The following is a 21,519-nucleotide window of genomic DNA, read 5'->3' on the forward strand; positions in this document are numbered from 1 at the left end:
GCCCGGGTAAAAAAAAAAGTGATGGGACACAGTAGGACGAGATAATGTTGCGTAACCCAAAGGCATTTCTTTTCTTCTCTTCCCCCGCCACCATCCCCCCCCCGGCCCCTCAAACCCCCACCCCCACCCCCACTCTACCATCCCCCAACCCCATTTGCTGTTCTTTTTCCTTTTCTTTAGCCTGAGAGTAAGAAGTCACTTTTGGAGACGGAAATGACACACATAAATCTGACAAATTCGGAACATTTGACATATTCATTTGCATCTGCTCCAGTTTCCTTCCGAAGAAGACAACCTTACCCTTTATTACACATTTCTGTCAGGAAGTTGACGCGGCGTCCTTAAAAAAAAAGTAACGTCTTCAAACAAATGACTGCATGATTAAACCTTGCGCATTAGGAAAGGTCGTTCAACTTCCTTTATATTTCATGCATTAACGCAAGATACAGATATAGGAGAGTAGGAGAGAAGGGGAGTGAGAGAGAGAGAGAGAGGGGGGAGAATTTTGTTCACATCTATAAAATAAAATAAAAGTTCTTTCAAAGCAGTACAACAAAAATCATATTTTTGTAAAAGTGACCCGGGTGGGGTGTGTGTGTGTGTGTGTGTGTGTGTGTGTGTGTGTGTGTGTGTGTGTGTGTGTGTGTGAGAGAGAGAGAGAGAGAGAGAGAAATACAGACAGGGAGAGAGATAGAAAAAAAGAGAGAGATGGAGACTAGACAGACAGACAGACAGACAGACAGACAGACAGACAGACAGACAGACAGACAGACAGACAGACAGACAGACAGACAGACAGACAGACAGACAGACAGACAGACATAGATTTCACAGGCAAAGAAAATACGTAAGTGAAACTCCCATGACAAAGTTTGTACACTGCAGCGAATTTCAGGTGACAAACGGACTCTTCCTACAAATGTGTCGATCCGAGTAAACACAGCGTGTGTTGATGCACCCTCAATGACACCCTTGAACAGAACGCCTCTAATTCCTGCATAGGCCGGTATCCACGCGCCTGCTTCAAGGTCGCTTCCCGTTTTCGCATCCGCAAATGAATTTTGTCATTAAACTCTCTTGTCTTCCCCCTGTCTCCTCACACCGCAACGTTTTTTTCTTGTCCCCCAGCTTTCTTTCCCAACAATAACCTCTGTTCCTCCAAAAATACCACCAAAAAAATGTCTCAAAGTTACCCAACATGTATACAACTTCATTGCCGTGCTTGCTATTTCGAAAAAGGTTTTTGTGACACCAGTGTCAAGTGCCCTTTACTGACAAGAAAGGTCATGTCATCGGTGAAACAGGATTACACTCTTCTCGGACTCCTGCACATTTCAGCATCCCACTATTGCTGCGGACTGACCACAACCGTACCTTGTGCAAATGACAACACATGCGGGGCAAACTTCGACCTTCACTGGCACAGAACCTCCAGCGGGCCTCTGCTATTTACCTTTAAAACTTGCATCAGCCTCTGTTTGCCTGGACTCCCAGCTGCAAGTTGCGCGAGTGTTTGTGTTTGACCAACAACGTACAGTGGAACCCCCCTTTTAAGTCCTCATAAAATCTGAGAAAATTAGATCTTAAAAAAGGAGGGAGTCTTAAAATGGGGGTACATTTATAGAAGTTGACTGAACAGAAAATCTGAGAAAACAGGGTCTTAAAAAGAAGGGAGTCTTAGATTAGTTTGTTTGTTTGTTTGTTTGTTTAATGCCCAGCCGACCACGAAGGGCTATCAAGGCGGTGCTGCTTTGACATATAACGTGCGCCACACACAAGACAGAAGTCGCAGCACAGGCTTCATGTCTCACCCAGTCACATTATTCTGACACCGGACCAACCAGTCCTAGCACTAACCCCATAATGCCAGACGCCAGGCGGAGCAGCCACTAGATTGCCAATTTTAAAGTCTTAGGTATGACCCGGCCGGGGTTCGAACCCACGACCTCCCGATCACGGGGCGGACGCCATACCACTAGGCCAACCGTGCCGGTAGGAGTCTTAGATTGGGGGAGGGTCTTACTAGTGGGAGGGGTCCACTGTACTGAGAGATGGCAGCCAGATGTGTATCGACTGTTCTGCTCTTCTGAGGCCTGGCTGTTTTTTTTACGAAAATTGCAGCAGCTTTAAACTGACATCTTGGCCCTTGAATACTGATGTTAAAAAATAGCAATGATGTTGTTTTCGAAAATGTATAAAGAAAAAAAACCCACATATAATAAAATTATCTGTTTTGGGTTAATAATTTGTTTTCTTATTTTATCTTACAGTATTATGCTGTTACCCTATTACATTATTACATTATTTTCCTTCGTGATCTTTGACCTGAGATTGATTTTGATTCACATCTATAAAATAGAATAAAGGTTCTTTCAAAGCAGTACAACAAAAATCATATTTTTGTAAAAGTGACCGGGGTGGTGTGTGTGTGTGTGTGTGTGTGTGTGTGTGTGTGTGTGTGTGTGTGAGAGAGAGAGAGAGAGAGCGAGAGCGAGAGAGAGATAAAGAGAGAGAGAGCACCGTGGAGAGAGAGAGAGAGAGAGAGAGAGAGAGAGAGAGAGAGAGAGAGAGAGAGAGAGAGAGAGAGAGAGATTTTATTAGAACGAGTATTAACCTCACCAGCCGTTACTTCTCTATCCTATCAAAATCTAGGCAATATCAGATAAACTTGCGCCATTTTTCCACTGTCGAATGGAGAAACGATATGATCAAACCTGCCATTTTCACAGGCAGACGACAATATCCCCCGAGAATCATGGGACACAGCTGACGGCTCACCAAGACAATCAAGCAAGGGAGAGCAACAGGTGGGTTTGGGTTTGGGTTTGGCATTGTCTCTTCACGTTTCGCGAGAAAAGGCGATGGTATCTGAGGGAGATAGTGGAGAGAATTGTTTGTATTCTTTCTTTCACGTCACTTTATGGTGCGAGGGTGTGTATTTAAGCAGCTGTTCAAACGCTTTTTTTCAACGCAATGAAACACGCCATTATACAGCTGCAATCGAGGAGGATATCGACACGTCATAACCACGTACACAAACCTCAGTTCACGAGATTGGCTGCCATCTCGTAAATAAATAGCTGTGTTGTGTAATTCGTGAAAAATATAGAAGATAAAAGGACTTTTCTCATTTCAACGGCTGTTACCCACCCACAAGGTCTTGTCGCGTGCCTCTGTGTGCAGGTAACAGAGACTCCTGTTGGCTAATCAAGCACACTGGCTGTCAACATCACACACAAAAATGAATCTCTTTTCTGTGCTTCCCTTGCCTAGTCTTTTTTGTCTCTTTTTCTTTATAGTACAGTTTAATTATTATAACTGAATCCCATCTGACGTGAAAATTAACACTAGCACAATCTTTTTCGTTCAAGTTCACGTTTCAACTGGTAAAGAGAAATAATGAATTTTCACTTACAAAAAACTTTACAAATGTCAAATCGCAATCAGCAAAGGTTGGGGGAAAAGGTTTCGTTCACATTAAAAATCTTATCTAACCCAAAACCCAAAACTATCGCATTATTTTTCTGTCGCATTCTTCTATCAACCGGTAAAGAGACATCAGCATGTCAGGCAAAAAGCAAGTATTTGTGTTAAACGTTTAATATCGCAATCAGCAAAGGTCCTGCGGTACTGTCTGTCTGTCTGACGGCCAGGACAGTAAAGACAATCGCGTCCTGACTGTTCGTTTGGGAAGAGGGACAAAGTGGGAAAGAGGGACAAAGTGGGGAAGAGGGACAAAGTGGGAAAGAGGGACAAAGTGGGAAGAGGGACAAAGTGGGGAAGAGGGACAAAGTGGGAAAGAGGGACAAAGTGAGGATGAGTAAACAGAACAGAGATCAACACTTCGTTTGACCAGAACCAATACTGCACGAAGGACAAAGGGAGGCGAGAGACATGCCTTTTCTTTCTAGATATTTAAAAAAAAAATCTGCAGTCCCCCTCCCCCCAGCCTTGCTCTTTCCTTTCCTTAACCGGGCTTTGTAGCTTTCATCAGTCCTTGGACGGGGCTGTGCCACTTCAGAAACAAACGAGGGTGGAGCCGAACCAGAAAGAAATATCCAGCATTCAGTCTTGCTAGAAATAACCGTCTCCATCTAAAAAATATATTTTTCTGTATTTGTTTTTGTAAGAGGATAAACAGCTGTACGCCCAACGTACAGTCATATGCGTGTCCGTGGCAAAACTACAGGAGAATTTTCTTTTCTTTCCATTCTTGGTCCAAGCAGAGAAAATGTAAGACTTGTGTGTTTGTTGGTCAACAATGCAGGTTTGAACGATTCATAGACACAATCGTCATGACAATGATAATAAGAATATTTACGCACGGATTTTTGTGTGTGGTCAATTTAAAGACTTGGATCCGGGAAGAGAGAGAGAGAGAGAGAGAGAGAGAGAGAGAGAGAGAGAGAGAGAGAGAGAGAGAGAGAGAGAGAGAGAGAGAGAGAGAGAGAGAGAGAGAGAGAGAGGCAAACAGAGAGAGAGAAAGACAGAGACTAGGACAACAGTATCGAAGAAATTATATATGCATCTGTTCTTGTTGTCGCAACTTTCGCTTTTCACTCACTCACACATATACGGTCATTCCATGGTGACTTTCACTCTCTGTTCATTCCCATGCATATAATAACACAAACGACAAAGGCAGTCTGAAACGTAAGCGTGTCGACAATGGACATGTAAACAATAATTACAACAGGTGACAGTTTATCACGCTTGATAACCACGAAGACAAACAAGTTCTCGACGGCGAGAGTCCTTCGGCAGTAGTTCACAAGCGATAGTTAATAGTCCTCCAAGCGCAATAACTTACCTGCCTGATAATAACATGCGTTGAAGAGCATTAACCTCCCAATAAACTGGCGTATGGCAAATAAATATGAGGTGGAGTTATATTTTCGGAGCAGGTGAATACAAGTGGGGGGAATTGTACTTACGGTACGGTAAAACAAAGAGAGAGAGAGAGAGAGAGAGAGAGAGAGAGAGAGAGACAGACAGACAGAGACACAGACAGAGACAGAGACAGAGACAGAGACACAGACAGAGACAGAGAGAGTGACTGAGAGAGCGACGAGAGGCAGGGGGGGGGAGGGAGAGAGAGCGGGTGGTGATCGTAGCAGTAGCATTTGCAACGTAACTGCTGTTCAACATGAACAATGTGCAAGTGTCCATTGTTCGGGGTTTTGCCTCAAGAAAAAGTTCACAGTAACATTTTTTTTTAAACACCCATTAAGAACCTCATGTTGACGAGGCTCAGTTAATGTTTGCACGTGTGTTCACTGAAGCAAGAAACCGACCTTGTGCGGCGACCGTGACGGAAAATGTCACGATCGGTCACACATATATATCATTGTGACATCTCAACTGAAAATGGCCGTTATGCATAAGTTGCTCAAGCAAGTTTTTGTTATCTAGGCCTATGTGAAAGGCTGTGACGAAAAAGTGTGTACAGTAACGCAAAGACTTGTTCTGAAAAAGCTTGCAAATAGCTGAGACGGTTGTTAGACGGTTGTTAGCTACGATGTAAATTGTCCGTTACGTGAACTCGTACGCTGAAAAAATGTTGTTGACAACTCCTCGACAAGCGCTTAGAACTGTACCCACGGAATACGCGCTATATAAGCTTCATACTGATTGATTCATATTGATTGAAAAATAACGGACATCAAGAATTTGTCGAGGCAGACAGTTTATGTCAAGATAAACATTGTGAAGTGAAAATGTGGCCGATTACGTGAAACTGTATCCAGAGAAATCGTGTTAAGTTGCTGAAGTTGACGTGACAGAAGTTGTTGTCCGTTACGTAAACACACATTCTGCCACAAAAAAATGAGCTCTAAACAGGTTGCTGAGATTGACTGTCAAGTTAATCGCCATGACAGAAAAATAATGTCGGTATCGTGTATACGTATACTGAAAAAGCGTTGTTAGTTGAGGCTGATGCGGATAGTTTCTGTTATTTATGACCGTGACAGAAAATGTTGTCATTTGCGTAAACACATAGACTGAAAAGGACTGTACACAAGTTGCTAAAACAATGTATGTCAGTTGAGTGAAAGGCCTGTGGGGGGATATAGAGGTTCCAAACGATGAAGTCACTGGAAATGATTGTGATTAGATGGTATAAGAAATCATTACGAACAGATTCTTTCTCAACCTGCACCGCAGACTACTGATCAGTTTCACTGAGCTCAGCCAATCAGCACCACAGACTACTGATCAGTTTCACTGAGCTCAGCCAATCAGCACCACAGACTACTGATCAGTTTCACTGAGCTCAGCCAATCAGCACCACAGACTACTGATCAGTTTCACTGAGCTCAGCCAATCAGCACCACAGACTACTGATCAGTTTCACTGAGCTCAGCCAATCAGCACCACAGACTACTGATCAGTTTCACTGAGCTCAGCCAATCAGCACCACAGACTACTGATCAGTTTCACTGAGCTCAGCCAATCAGAAGCGAAATGTTGAAAATCACACATGTACATCACTGATAAATACCGGGGTGTATGTGAAAAGCGTAGCAACCTGAAACTTCTTAAAAAAACTTTTATCATCATCTCTCTTACCCACCCCGTCATCCTCCCCTTGTCCTTACGTTTTCCAGCCTTTTAGCGTATCATCATTTCATGTGCCTAAAAGGAAAATGTTTCTGCGAGGACGTTAAGGACCCCCTAGTCTAAAAGCCACGGTGGGAAACTCAGTCCGTTGCAACCAATGAAGATGACAATGATCAGAGAAGTCTACGTCCTGACTAGTATCAAAGAATATCGGGGACATGTGGTGATTAAACGCTTTCACACTATCCATGAGAACAATTTAACGATGACTTTATAAGTTTAACGACCAGCTCGGTTCAATCCTTTAGTAAACAAGTCACCATTTAACGGCATCACAAATTTACCACCGGGCCCTGTCTATCAAAACTCGAAACGGCCGAGCCTAAACGAACACCAGGCCGCGTAAATCGTTAATTGCTGACTTTTCAATAGGCCGCCATCCCGCCATCCTTTGGTCTCTGGAGCCGACCGTCTCAGTGTCTCTTGCCTTGAGGCGATCTTTGCCGACACGCCGGAGTCTGAAGTCCCTTTCCACACTACCGTTGTTGCCCCTGGCGAGCTATTTAGTCACTGTGACTTCTGTGTCCCTTGGCGACCACAGCAAATCATCGTGACAGCCTGAGCCGTAAAGCTGACTTACCAACACCATGGCGAGAGGGACTATTTTGATGAGAAAGGGGGATGGGATGGAGATGAGACAATGTGACTTTAGAAAGTAGAAGCTCCCCTTGTCTTTGAAGTGACTACTGTTAACCGTCCACCATGTCAACTGGGTGATTTGGTTTATTTAGACGAATTGTTCAGCCGTTACCGCCTTACGTTGTACTGTCCATGCAGGAACACCACTATAAGCTTCTAGCTTGTTGCTGTTACCTGTGTATTTTGTATACATGTCATGATTGTAACTTTTGTTAAAATAAACTTATGTTTAAACCAACTGGGTGACGAATCTGCATCAACATTGACAGACTAACGGCACCGAAAAGGGCAACAGCTACTGCAAGCGTAAATCTCACAAACATTGACCTAAAGGTAAACTGGCTGATAAAAACCGCGTAACATTAAGAGGCAGGACTTTATTTTACTATTTTTTTTAATAAATATATATATTTTTTTATATATATATATATAAAGACAAGTTTACAAATATACATTGGCACGTATATACAATAAACATACATTTAACATACATTTATATGGGTGAAGGTTTGCGTAAGGGGTGTAAGAAGGAGGAGAAGGAGAGAGAGAGAGAGATGGTTGGACTTAACGTACAGTACCAAAAGGCGGCGAGAGGATAAGGGAAATGAAGGGCTACTTAAAGCTAGAAAGTACACTCGTAAAACTGACTGGCCATTGTCAACCAAAGGGATGCTGCACCGTGAAGGATCACCAACAGGACGGACCGGTTGCAAATCCTGGCCAATCTATCTCGACCACTGCTAACCAAAGATAACATTACGCACGGGTTGTTGGGATGGGGAGAGGGATCTATTTGAATACGCCGGCAAGACTGTTAATAGACCGAAAAAGAAAAAGAAGGCCTGAGACTCTTGGCTATAATCATGATCGATGGATGGATGGATGGATGGATAAGATTTATAGTCCAGTGAGGTTACCCTCATGGAAATTCGGGCTGCTTTCTCCCTGGGGAAAGCGAGCTGCCATATATACGGCGCTACCCATTTTTTTTTCCTGCATGCGTGTATTCATGTTTCCTGAGACTTAATGCCGTGTGAGATGGAATTTTTTTTACTTAATTCCAAGTCCCACGGGTATTTGATGGACATTTTTATCTATGCCTATACAATTTTGCCAGGAAAGACCCTTTTGTCAATCGTGGGATCTTTAACGTGCACACCCCAATGTAGTGTACACGAAGGGACCTCGGTTTTTCGTCTCATCCGAAAGACTTGAACCCACCACCTAGGTTAGGAAAGGGGGGAGAAAATTGCGGCCTGACCCAGGCCTGAACACGCAACCTCTCGCTTCCGAGCGCAAGTGCGTTACCACTCGGCCACCCAGTCAACGCGGACTTGACGGATATAGTGAAATCAAGACACAAAAGATGCCGCAGCAGATTGACTTCCTCATCGTGGGCGCGGGGTGTTTTCCCTGGGAAACGAGACACTCTAGACTTTGCCGCTCCTTCCGCACTATCCCATGGGAAACAAGTGTTGCGGATGGCCCTTCACAGTATTACCCGCATGGCAGGATTTCGGTATCATGCGAATGCTCCCCTTATCGATACTGAAGTACAACGTGATGAGTAAACTGATTCTGTGGTCGGTTTGTGTGATCAAAATCCTGCGTCTTACAGTACAGGTAAGAACATTCGACTGCGATAACAACTCGATCCGATGTCCTGCCAGATACCCCATTATTTATACACTTCCTACTTTGCATTCGGGATTCTTTGTTGGAGTAAACTATCGTTTACGTGTTAATCTATAGACTTTCCTTCGGTAAATAAATTGGGGGTATTCAAATTCAAAAGGAGCCACCAGCAATGTTGAGCAGTTGGACACATTGCATTAATTTTATGCAAATCTTAAATTTTAGACCAAAGCGGGTAGGCAAAGACAGCAATGCAATTCAAATTGAAAAAGGGGACAGGAACTATAAAATACTATGGATAATTGTCTTAGAAACATTAACATAATATCCCAAAACTCGGCGACTAACCAACAAGTCCAACAAACAAACAAAATATAAGAACCAAGAAACGTTTTTTCAACGTTCAACAGATTTTCCTTTAAAGTGTCACGTCAGTGTTCATGACAGCCAGTGAACGAACACGTACTACATACAACATGTATACAGCATCCCTCTAAACAAACTACGCTGTACACACTCGGTTCTGTGTGTCCCGGGGCTTTTGTTTTACGACTCTCTGCTTTATTACTGTGTGTTTTTGCTGGCTTCAGGGCCGAGCCAGCTTGGAATATTCACCGTGGAAAACGAAGACACGTTTATTATGGCGTACGCCTCAGGCACACTTCCCTGTACAGGGACTGATGCGTGTCTCTCAACATTGACACTCAGCTGAGACGTTGGAGGATCAGTTCAGTGGGACCCCCTTTTAAGCCCCCCGAATTTTAGACACCCCCCCCCCTCCGAATTTTAGACACACCCCTCCCTTTTTTTTCAAGACCTTGCTTTTTAGGACTATTTTTTCTGCGTGTCTCTCAACATTGACACTCAGCTGAGACGTTGGAGGATCAGTACAGTGAGATCCCCTTTTAAGCCCCCCGAATTTTAGACACCCCCCCCCCCCCCTCCGAATTTTAGACACACCCCTCCCTTTTTTTTCAAGACCTTGCTTTTTAGGACTATTTTTTCTGCGTGTCTCTCAACATTGACACTCAGCTGAGACGTTGGAGGATCAGTACAGTGAGACCCCCTTTTAAGCCCCCCGAATTTTAGACACCCCCCCCCCCCCCTCCGAATTTTAGACACACCCCTCCCTTTTTTTCAAGACCTTGCTTTTTAGGACTATTTTTTCTGCATGTCTCTCAACATTGACACTCAGCTGAGACGTTGGAGGATCAGTACAGTGGGACCCCCTTTTAAGCCCCCCCCCCCCCCCCGAATTTTAGGACCCCCCCCCCCCCCCGAATTTTAGACACACCCCCCCCCCTTTTTTTTCAAGACCTTGCTTTTTAGGACTATTTTTTCTGCATAATTTCTGTTGGTTATCTCCATTGTGAACTCCCTCCTGTTTAAGACCTGGTTTTCTTCTCTTTTTTTACATTTAGTCAAGTTTTGACTAAATGTTTTAACATAGAGGGGGGAATCGAGACGAGGGTCGTGGTGTATGTGTGTGTGTGTGTGTGTGTGTAGAGCGATTCAGACCAAACTACTGGACCGATCTTTATGAAATTTGACATGAGAGTTTTATATAAAACGATCCAAATTTACGTTCATCTTATTTTACATCATTTCCTAATTCCAAAAACATGTAAATATGTTATATTTGGATTAAAAACAAGCTCTGAAAATTAAAAATATAAAAATTATGATCAAAATTAAATTTCCGAAATCGATTTAAAAACAATTTCATCTTATTCCTTGTCGGTTCCTGATTCCAAAAACATATAGATATGATATGTTTGGATTAAAAACACGTTCAGAGAGTTAAAAAGAATAGAGATATAGAAAAGCGTGCTATCCTCCTCAGCGCAACCGCTACCGCGCTTTTCTGGATTGTTAATGTCACTGCCTTTGCCACGAGCGGTGGACAGACGATGCTACGAGTGTACGGTCTTGCGGAAAAAATGCAATGCGTTCAGTTTCATTCTGTGAGTTCGACTGAGCTTGACTAAATGTTGTATTTTCGCCTTACGCGACTTTTTTTTTTTTTTTTTTGGGGGGGGGGGGGGGGAGTCTTAAATAAAGATTCCACTGTATTCAAAACAGCCGCAGGCCAATGAAGATGATGAAAATCTTTGAACTTAATAGCCCAGAAGACGATGAGAAATTTTAAGAGACATTAAGACACCGAGGGAATTATGGAAATGAATATGCATGAAGCTGTGCGAGACCTTAAATGTGTGTTAGTTGTGGTTTCTCCTTTTTGTTGTGAATACTGCAATGACATTTCAAGAACGTGTACTGTTTTCTTCGTGCACTGAAAGTGTTAGAACAGGAGAACATATTAGGAGACACTCAAATAGGGACTTATAGAAAGTGAATATAAATTAGGACGTATGATAACTTAAAAGTGTGTAAACAGTGTTTCTCTTTCTAGTGTGAATATTGCAATGAAACTTCACGAACGTGTACTGTTTTCTTCGTGAACTTAACATCTCAGAAAAGGAGAAGAAATTTTAGGAGGGAATTATGGACAGTGAATATGAATTATAGGCGTTGTATAAGATTTTAAACGCTGGCAGAATTTCCCTTTGTGGCGTGAATATTGCAATGAAATTTCATGAATGTGTACTGGTTTCATTGTGGCATGAAAAGTGCAACAAAATGTCCGCAACGCAAGCCTGGGATCTGGACGCGCTTCAACTGAATTTACCACGCTTTTGAACAGACGGACTGCCATCTTCCGGCTGCGTACAGGGCACTGCGGCTTTAAAGCGCACCTGAAAAGGATCGGCGTAGCAGAGTCGGCATTGTGCGATTGTGGGGCGGCCGACCAGACAGTAGAACATGTATTGAATACATGCACAAACTTCACTCTGCTGCGGAACCAGATCTGGCCAGAAGGAGCTACACTGGAGACCAAGCTCTGGGGAACGTCAGAAGACCTGAAAGCGACGTTCCAGTTCACGACAGCAGCGGAACTACGACCCTAGACACAACCGTCGAACGCAGAAGAAGAAGAACAGACGAAAGTGTAGTTGCAACTTAAATCAAAATAAACAGAAAGCAAGAACAGACCAAAGACTTGCAGGAGCGCAAGAACAAAAATAACAGCAGTAACAGACCAGACATTTAACATATAACAATCAAAACTTGACTAAATGTAAAAAAGAAAAGAAATGGAGGGAAAAGGATAAAAAAGGGAAAAAAAGCAAATAAACAAAACAGAAAATGCACACACAAAAATCAATAAATACACACACATCGGAAACAGACCCAAAACAGACTGACAATAGTTTCTGACGTCTTTCAAAACAGTTTCAAGGTTTAGACGGCATTTTCGTCATAGAATGAAAGAGCGAAAGAAAGAAACAAGAAAACAAACAAAGATTAAGAAAAAAACAAAAAACAAAATAAACAAACAATGATTAAGGAAAAAAAATCCAAATCAAAACAAGCAAACAAACAAAGATTAAGATAAAACGGAACAAAACAAAAACAGACCGACAACAAGCTGACAAGAACTAAGTATACTGACCTCTTCCAAGACAATGTCCAGCTGCTGACCACTCTTCACGGCGTTTTCGTCCAGCCCTGTCTCCTCTTTACAGTCGTCTGTGAGAATGGTCTCAGTCAGATCTGTGGGCGTGGGCCTCACGTAATGTGACTGTAGGGATACGACCTGAAATAAAAGAAACAAAGTTATTTGCATGCAACTGAGGTCGGAAAAAAAAAAGAAAAAAAAAAAAAAAAGTTATGAAAATACGTTCATGTCCAAAATAGTCACTCGTACTGGGGACATTAATAGTTACTTAGCATAATATATATATAGCATAGCAGCAAAATACGTTTATGAAGTGAATCATTTGGGGGAAACTGAGTACATGAAAAACAAATGCGTAGAGGACAGCAGTGATTTTGTTTTGTTTTTAGTTTTTAAATAGGATACTATTATAGGGCCTTGAGGACGAGGCTGTGAACAACAAAGGGGGCCCGGTAGCTCAGTTGGTAGAGCACTGGACTTGTGATCGAAAGGTCGCAGGTTCGAATTCGGGCCGGGACGGACACGGGTCAACTTTATGTGCAGACCCAGAGACGGAAGCCATGTCCCACCCCCGTGTCATCACAATGGCACGTAAAAGACCTTGGTCATTCTGCCATAAGTGCAGGTGGCTGAATACACCTAAACACGCAGACACCTGGGTAGCGCGACTCCGTTGCTGCTAGCTTTCCACTGGGAGGAAGCGACCCGAATTTCCCATGGGACAATAAAGTAATGAGAAATTATACGTTTGAAAGTTGTTCTCTGTCAACGCTGAAAGTCCAACAAATGGTATACTCGCCCTTGGCTAGTAATTTTGAAAATGTACTAGCCAGAGAGCAAACTTTAGTAGCCAAACCAACAATTTGTTTTAGCAACTTTACTCGCATTTGGCGAGTAGATGAACATTTCTACTCGCCAGTGACATGTTTCTACTCGCCACTTGCAGGCCTGTCTGTGTCTATGTTAGTAAATAGATAGATAACTGGGTCACTAAATAAGTATAAAAATAAATAAATAAATAAATAAACAGATAACACAATAAATAGGTCATGGACGCCCAAAGGAGCTACGTCAAAGCATCCCCCCTCCCCCCTCCCCCCTCCCCCCTCACTCCCACCCCTCCTCCACTGTAAAAGGAGACCATGACATCGGTGTTGGGGGAGGGACAAGGAGAGGGTAGTTATTAGATCCAGCAAGTCATTTCATTGTAAAACTCTACTTTCTTTCTTTCTTTGGTGTTTAACGTCGTTTTCAACCGTTCAAGGTTATATCGCGAAAGGGGGGGGGGGGGTGGGGGTGGGGAATTGGATAGAGCCACTTGTTAATTGTTTCTTGTTCACAAAAGCACCAACCAAAAAATTGCTCCATGGGCTTGCAACGTAGCACTTACAATATATGACCTTACTGGGAGAATGCAAGCCTCCAGCACAAAGGACCCAACATTTCTTACATACTGCTTGACCAAAATCTTTACAAACACCGACCATATTCTATACAAGAAACACCCAACAAGGGTAAAAGGAGAAACAGAATCCGCTAGTCGCCTCCTACGACATGCTGGGGAGCATCGGGTAAATTCTTCCCCCTAACCCGCGGGGGCACGGTGTAAAACTCTACAATAGGAGACTGTATTCATCAGGGCCTCGTTGCATCAGAAACGTGCAGTGGTCCATATTATGAAACCAACCATGCCTTGTCAACACCTGATGGCCGACGGTCAAGCGGCAACGTCCAGCTAGCCATCTACCCAGGGTGCTCACGCGGGGACCATATAACCATTATCCCCAGGTAAGCTAAACTGGCAAACATTCATCCGTGGCTACTTCCACTGTGTTTAAATTTCCCACAATGGCTGTGTTGAACGGGAACGGTTGGCAAGCTGTCGTTCGAGTAATAATAATAATAATAATAATATGGGAGATTTATAGAGCGCTTTACGTTCTCAAAGCGCTTTACAATGACAAACATACATAATACATACAAAGCAAAGCAAAAGCATGTGCAGCAGCATTCAGCACACAAGTGAACAACGAAACTCAAACACTACATCAATACAATCTGCAAGCATACTAACACAGGCAAAAACATTCAAACATTCAAACACCTGATTCAAAAATGCACCATGTTGAAATAAAATTAATCAAAATACTGGGTGAAGAAGTGTGTTTTAAGGTTTGATTTGAAGGAACAGAATGTTTGGCAGTGTCGGATAGAGTAAGGGAGAGAGTTCCACGCAACGGCAGCAGAGTGGGAGAAGGCTCTCTGGTCGTGCTGTTTGCGACTAAAAGAAGATAAGACGGAATATTCTAGTGTCTACAGAGGAGCGGAGGGATCGTGAGGGTGTATAGAGTGTGAACAGGTCAGACAGGTAGGATGGGGCTGAGCCAGATATTATTTTGTAGCAGATACAGCAGCACTTATATTGGATTCTCAGCTCTACAGGGAGCCAATGAAGTTTCTTTAGCAGGGGGGAACAGGACTGGGACCGAGGGGCTTTGCAGACAAGCCGGGCTGCAGAATTTTGAACGCGCTGCAAAGGATGGATGACAGACTGAGGACAGCCAATGAGAACAGAATTTCCGTAGTCTAATCGAGAAAGAATGTAGGAGGAAACAAGGGTCTTGGTGGCATCTTCAGTAAGGTATGGGCGGATAGAACCTATTCTCTTAAGCTCGATGTAAGCGGACTGACAGACTTTCATAACATGGTGTTTCATGGAGAGATCGCTATCAAGAAAGATGCCAAGATCACGGACGGAGTCTGAGAATTCAATAGTGCTGCTGCCCAAAGTGATAGAAGGAGGGAGAGAGAGAGAGGAGGAGAGGGAGGATTTGGTGAAACGAATGGCTTCTGTTTTGTCACAGTTAAGTCTAAGCTTGTTAGTGGACATCCAGAGTTCAACGTCAGCAATGCAAGACTGAAGGGAGGTGGTCATCTGGGCGTATTCTGAGGGAGTCGCTGAGTTCTGAAGCTGAAAGAAGGTAATCTTGAACTTTAGCGTGTTAAATTCATAGCTCATAATTCAGAGGCATTTAAGTCTCCAAATTTGTAGAACCTGCACTTGTAATCATAACAAGTCATTATAGATCCCTTTGAAGTTACGGAATGAACTCCGATGAACTGTACGAATGCATTTCGTTTACATGGGTCAAAGAAAGAATTATCCGTATGAGCGGGCAAAGGGAGACAACGCTTTCGTGTAAATGATGTCCCATGGTTGACAACGTACGCCATTTTCGGTGCATTTTCGTCGATTGAACAACCAAATTAATTAATTATGCTTAAGTTTGGAGCTCAATCCGTCAATTAATTTCACGACAAATGTTCTTTGGCTTGCTTACATGGACTTGTATCAAAAATAAGTCAAGAATGTCACTGGATACTGAGCTATGAATTTAACACGCTAAAGTTCAAGATTACCAGAAATAATTTCAAATAACCTGTGTGGTATAAATATATATACATATTCCTACACAGTAAAAATTATTTTCAAACACATCAGGATGCAGCCGCAAGCCCAAACCGTCAACCACAAACCATACGGTGCGATCAAACACTTTTAATGTAAAATGGTTTTCTGACGTACGCTATGACGAGTACAGAGAGGTAAGCTATGCTAATGTGGTGTGACGCTATTGCATCAATTCAGCAGTTCACCCCGAGTAAATTACATGCGGAAAACCCACCCGGGGTTTAGCTGGGAGAAGGTTGTAGGTTCGGTTGAAACTACAATTTTAACTACGGCTGAAAGTGATCGACGCTGACATAGCTGTAACGCGGGGGATGGAAATAATGTGTACACACACCTGACAGAAGTAAAGGCTGTTTGTTTGCGCGAAAACCTGTAGGTAGGCTATTCACATAATCCAGTGAGCGAGGTGCAATGTCGCATGCATGCACGCATAATTGCAGCTTTTTCGGTTGTTCAGCCGTATTTACATACATGCAGCTTTTTCTGTTGTACAGCCGTGTTTACATACATGCCGTTTTGCTTCTACGTATCCGTGGGCCTGGTGTATATGGGCTGTACTTAATCAAGTCCGATGTTGACTTCGCGAAGATTTTCAGAAAATTCAGTGCGAATTCGTTCGTCTTTCAGCATGTAAAAGCGTGTATCCTCTTGAGAAAAAACCTCGTTTTAACGTATTAATGTAAAACTGAAAAGGTGTCAACTTTCACACAAAAAAAGAAGAAGAAAGGGGGCGTGTCCAAAGTATAATGCACCCAGAACAGAAGTCTACATGGGAATAGAAGGATGGGCAGAGGAAAAGGGCGATGTCCTGTGTCAGTGCTACTGTACACTTTTAGTTGTATACGTGTTATCATCGAGTCAGATAAACGTATTGCAATGGCTCCTTATCGTAGCCTCCCCCATCAACACAATCCCCCCCTCCCGCCCCCCACACCCCTACTACTGATACTTCCTCGCCCGCAGTGACTGTCACCTGTCCTCCGTAAGAGATAAAGCAGAACTGATCATGAAGACGTTCCGGCTGAAGTTCGGTATTGATCCACTGCTTCTGTTAACTGAATTTTGATTTGAAACGAAACTTTTTGAAGTTATGCGCTACTTTAAAAAAAAAAGTGTACCACTGATTATGTTCAAAACGACCATAATTATGATGCTTGCAATCGTTCCAAACATAATCAGTCCAGAACTTGTAAACTCCGTTGCAAGTACACACTGAAGCGACAAATAATAGAAAAGTGCACAAAAGACTGACTTAAAAGGCATAATGAGATCAGATAAACCACTACTACTACTACTATTCAGGCCGATTACTAAAGATGCGTTATACCCGGCCATCCAGCCTCGTATACAAAGTCACAGGCTACTGTAAAAACATTCAAAAAGCATGCACCTTTCTATTCATCTAAACTGCGAACAGGGAAAACATTGGTGTGCATACATGCGGCTGCGACATTAATTAATGTTGAAGCAGTGTTAAGGGAACTACACAGGTCGCCACGCCACCTGACGGCAGTGACATTAATAACACATGTATACAACATCTGTTGCACACAGAGAAAACAAAAAGCCCGGTTCGTGTCAGAACAGAAAAACACTACATGTACACGCGCAGAGAATCTTTCCAGCTTGGACGCTTGCTGTGTCAGAAAGTGTCTGTTTGTCTGTCTGTCAGTCGCACACACACACACACACACACACACACACACACACACACACACACACACACACACACACACACATACACTCAGTGTCAAACACATAGAGATACAAAACATTCACAACCACACACACACACTCTCAAACAGACACGTCTTCACGAGAAAAGAAAGTAACCGATGCAATGCTGACTTGTCAAAATCTCTTCTCATTTATATGACACAGCAACAAACAAATACCCCCTCCCCCAAAACACACACACAAGGAAGGAAAGCGGGTGGCAAAACCACTTTAATCTATAAGCCTATAAGTAGGTCTGTACGGATGGAAAAGCCTAAACAGACGCCTGTCATTAGGTGGGCTACTGAAACGTACCCCCCCCCCCCCCAAAAAAAAAAAAAATCAATATTCACAAAGTACACCTAAGGAATATGAATGAAAATGGCAAGAGAAGAGATGCAAGTGTAAGCATGTATGCATAAGGGGGTGAGGGTGTGTGTAGGTGTACTTTGTGGATATATATTGATTTTTTGGGGGGTATGTTCAATAGAGGTGGGGGAGGGGGACAGAAAAAGAGAGAGGGGGGAGAAAGAGAGGGGGAGGGGAGAGAAAGAGAGGGGGAGGAGGAAACAGAGAGAGGGGGAGGAGCGATGTCTCAGCAGCAGCAGCAGCAGCCGCAGCAACAGCAGCCGCAGCAACAGCAGCCACGTTCGTTGTGGTGCGCCATAGCGGTTGGAGCAACAACTGTGTTGCGCCGTCCACGATGTGGGGGCGTGGCCTATTATACAGTTCTGATTGATCAGCTGTGCAACAGGTTGTGTGGCTACAGAGAGAGAGAGAGAGAGAGAGAGAGAGAGAGAGAGAGAGAGAGAGACAGAGACAGAGAAAGAGAAAGGGTGAGAGAGATACACAGAGAGAGAGAGAGAGAGAAAGGGAGAGAGAGAGACAGAGAGATCTCGAGAGAGACAGAGAGAGAGAGAGAGAGAGAGAGAGAGAGAGAGAGAGAGAGAGAGAGAGAAAGAGACATAAAGAGAGAGAGAGGGAAAGAGAGAGAGAGCAGAAGAGAAGAGAAATACATGTGAAGTAGACTTTTCACTCTTTCAGGGTTGCAGAATAAAGATATGCAGATTTACGTTTTTTGTGTATTTTTTTTTGTTTCACCAACTGGCACTAAAAACAACAGGGGGAAAAACAGAAAACTAAATTGAATCTTTAGCTTGCAAACGTTAAAAGAATGAGCACAATTGAAAAGAATAGAATGCAAGGCTGTGTAAATACATCTTTTTACTTATTCTGGAACAACAACGTTAAAGTGCATTACGTTTTCTGAACGATTATAAGTTAGATCAACAACAGGTTTGTGTGTGTGTGTGTGTGTGTGTGTGTCAGATGTTCCCTCGGGTTATACACACTGAGATTACTGAGAACGCGAATGCATAATGCCACTGTCATAATTTATTTCCGACAGGTATACATCACGTCCTGTTGTTATACTTATAGCGAGGGTTGCCTTTGTTATACTTATATCGAGGGTTGCCTTTTACCAAGAGCTACCTACTCAATCAATCAATCAATCAATGAGTCTTATATCGCGCATATTCCGTGGGTACAGTTCTAGGCGCTCTGCAGTGATGCCGTGTGAGATGAAATTTTATACGGCCAGTAGATTGCAGCCATTTCGGCGCATATTTACCTTTCACGGCCTATTATTCCAAGTCACACGGGTATAGGTAGACAATTATTAACTGTGCCTAAGCAATTTTGCCAGGAAAGACCCTTTTGTCAATCGTGGGATCTTTAACGTGCACACCCAATGTAGTGTACACGGGGGGAGGTTCGGACACCGAAGAGAGTCTGCACACAAAGTTGACTCTGTGAAATAAATTTCCGCCGAACCTGGGATCGAACTCACGCTGACAGCGGCCAACTGAATACAAATCCAGCGCGCTACCAACTGAGCTATATCCCCGCCCACCTACTGTTAGTGAGACAACGACTAAATATTAACAGAGGAATTAAGTGGCTTAGAACCTGTCGTAACAGTGTCAAAATGGTTACAATGTTACAATCGTCGGGTTTTAACTCTCTTTTTCTCTTTATCTGATCGACTTTACCTGAACTACAAGCTTAGCAACTAAATTGATACAACCTACCCCACATCCGAAGCACCGTCACGAAAAACTGTGCAGTATTTCAATTTCTGCATTTAGCATTACTCTGACACAGTTTCAAACTAACCAAGCATAAAGAGCAAACACGATAGAGAGAGGCAGATCATTGTAAATGCATAATTTGAAAACAAGAACACAGACGAATGGAGACAGGTATTTTTTTATTTTTATTATTCTCTTTATTTATTATTCTCTTTATTTATATAGCGCCTTATCCGAAGTTCAAAGCGCTTTATGCCGTGTGAGATGGAATTTTTTACACAATATATCACGCATTCACATCGACCAGCAAACCTCAAGCCTGTTAGGCGAATGTTCACCTTTCGCGGCCTTTATTCCAAGTCACACGGGTATTTGATGGACATTTTTATCTATGCCTATACAATTTTGCCAGGAAAGACCCTTTTGTCAATCGTGGGATCTTTAACGTGCACACCCCAATATAGTGTACACGAAGGTATGGGATGATATTATTAGAACAGATCAAAAGAAACACAGATGAAACTTGAGGCCCAAACACAACAGAGGGTCCAAGCAGCAGCTAATTGTTTACATATCGACAAATCCAAACACAGACGGATTTAGATGGAATGATTTGGGGAAAATTCAAGTCATCAACAGATGTATCAGAGACTAATTAGGTTGAACGTCCTCTTAGGACCAAAAGGCCTATATTGGGACTGTATCAGAGAGTGAGACGCAGAGAAGGCTGAAGACCACCGATCCACCGTATCTTTTTGTTGGTGAAGACATAACGACAGATTAAAACACAGACGGATTTAAATTGATTGATTTTGGGCAAACTCACGTCATCAACAGATGCATACAGACAGTGAGACACAGAGAAGGCTGAAGACCATGATCCACAGTACCTTATTGTTGGTGACGTCACAGAGAAGGTAAAGAACACACATAGACAGATTAAAACACAGACTGTTTTAAAATTAATTTGATTGATTTTGGGCAAACTCACGTCATCAACAGATGCATACAGACAGTGAGACACAGAGAAGGCTGAAGACCATGATCCACAGTACCTTATTGTTGGTGACGTCGTAGAGAAGGTAGACCAGGTAGACGATCTGCTCCTCGTCCGCTCCCAGCTCATCGCCGTTCTTGCCAGCAGACACCACGAAGAGAACCACCAGGTGAGAAGGTCCGCCTGGAGCCCCCATCTTCTGTAACATCTGGCACCCTTCTTCACGGGGAGTCGGGGGTTCGAGACCCACAAAAGGAACTTCACTACACGCACAAAAGTATGCTGAAAACACTCGAATAATAGGTTCTTATTCTAGCACGACGCACACACCAACAAAATCGAATTTTTTCTTCTGAATTTCTCTTTCAGCGTAGCACACTAGGAGAGAAAAATCCTATCACAGTTTGTAGTGAAGTGAACACGAAGATGCAAAACGTTGCTGTGGTGATGAAGATGGTTAAGAGTACGAGGAGTCAGCAGAGTAGATTCTCCATCCAGACTGTAGCCAGCATCAGTGTTGACACGTCCGCTGCGGGCGAGAGACTGTCGCAGTACTGGAGGGAGGGCTGATGATGACGGACTGCAGATGATGGTCGACGTTGGAAGTCAACAGCCCGTGACTGAACGGTGATTATGTCACGACCAACTGGCTGGTCGACGAAGGCGACACAGCGGCTCACTGACCAGGTGAAGAAAAAGAAAATACTAACTTGACTGGCTGACTTGGCCTCTCGATCCGCTATGACTGCTATACTGACTGCTGACACAAGCGGAGCGTGACAGCCTGCGAGAGGGGGACGTACCGTATGCTGACTGACTGATCAGC

The 21,519-nt window shown here is 43.3% G+C and overlaps 1 protein-coding gene across 2 annotated transcripts in view; it reads right to left on the bottom strand.

Moving 5' to 3' along the window:
- The window catches only part of LOC138961734 (epithelial splicing regulatory protein 1-like), an 84,047-nt gene that overhangs the window by 62,302 nt on the left and 226 nt on the right, over nt 1-21,519 (bottom strand). For both annotated transcript variants that reach the window (XM_070333410.1, XM_070333416.1), the window contains exons 1-2: nt 20,752-21,519; nt 12,410-12,553 (exon numbers count right to left, since the gene is read on the bottom strand). The exon at nt 20,752-21,519 is cut by the window's right edge. In XM_070333410.1, coding sequence (XP_070189511.1) covers nt 12,410-12,553; nt 20,752-20,901 — 294 coding nt within the window. In that variant the 5' untranslated portion in view covers nt 20,902-21,519. The remainder of the gene's footprint in view (nt 1-12,409; nt 12,554-20,751) is intronic.

This window comes from Littorina saxatilis, linkage group LG1 (genome assembly GCF_037325665.1).
Source record: "Littorina saxatilis isolate snail1 linkage group LG1, US_GU_Lsax_2.0, whole genome shotgun sequence".
Classification (NCBI taxonomy): Eukaryota; Metazoa; Mollusca; class Gastropoda; order Littorinimorpha; family Littorinidae; genus Littorina; species Littorina saxatilis.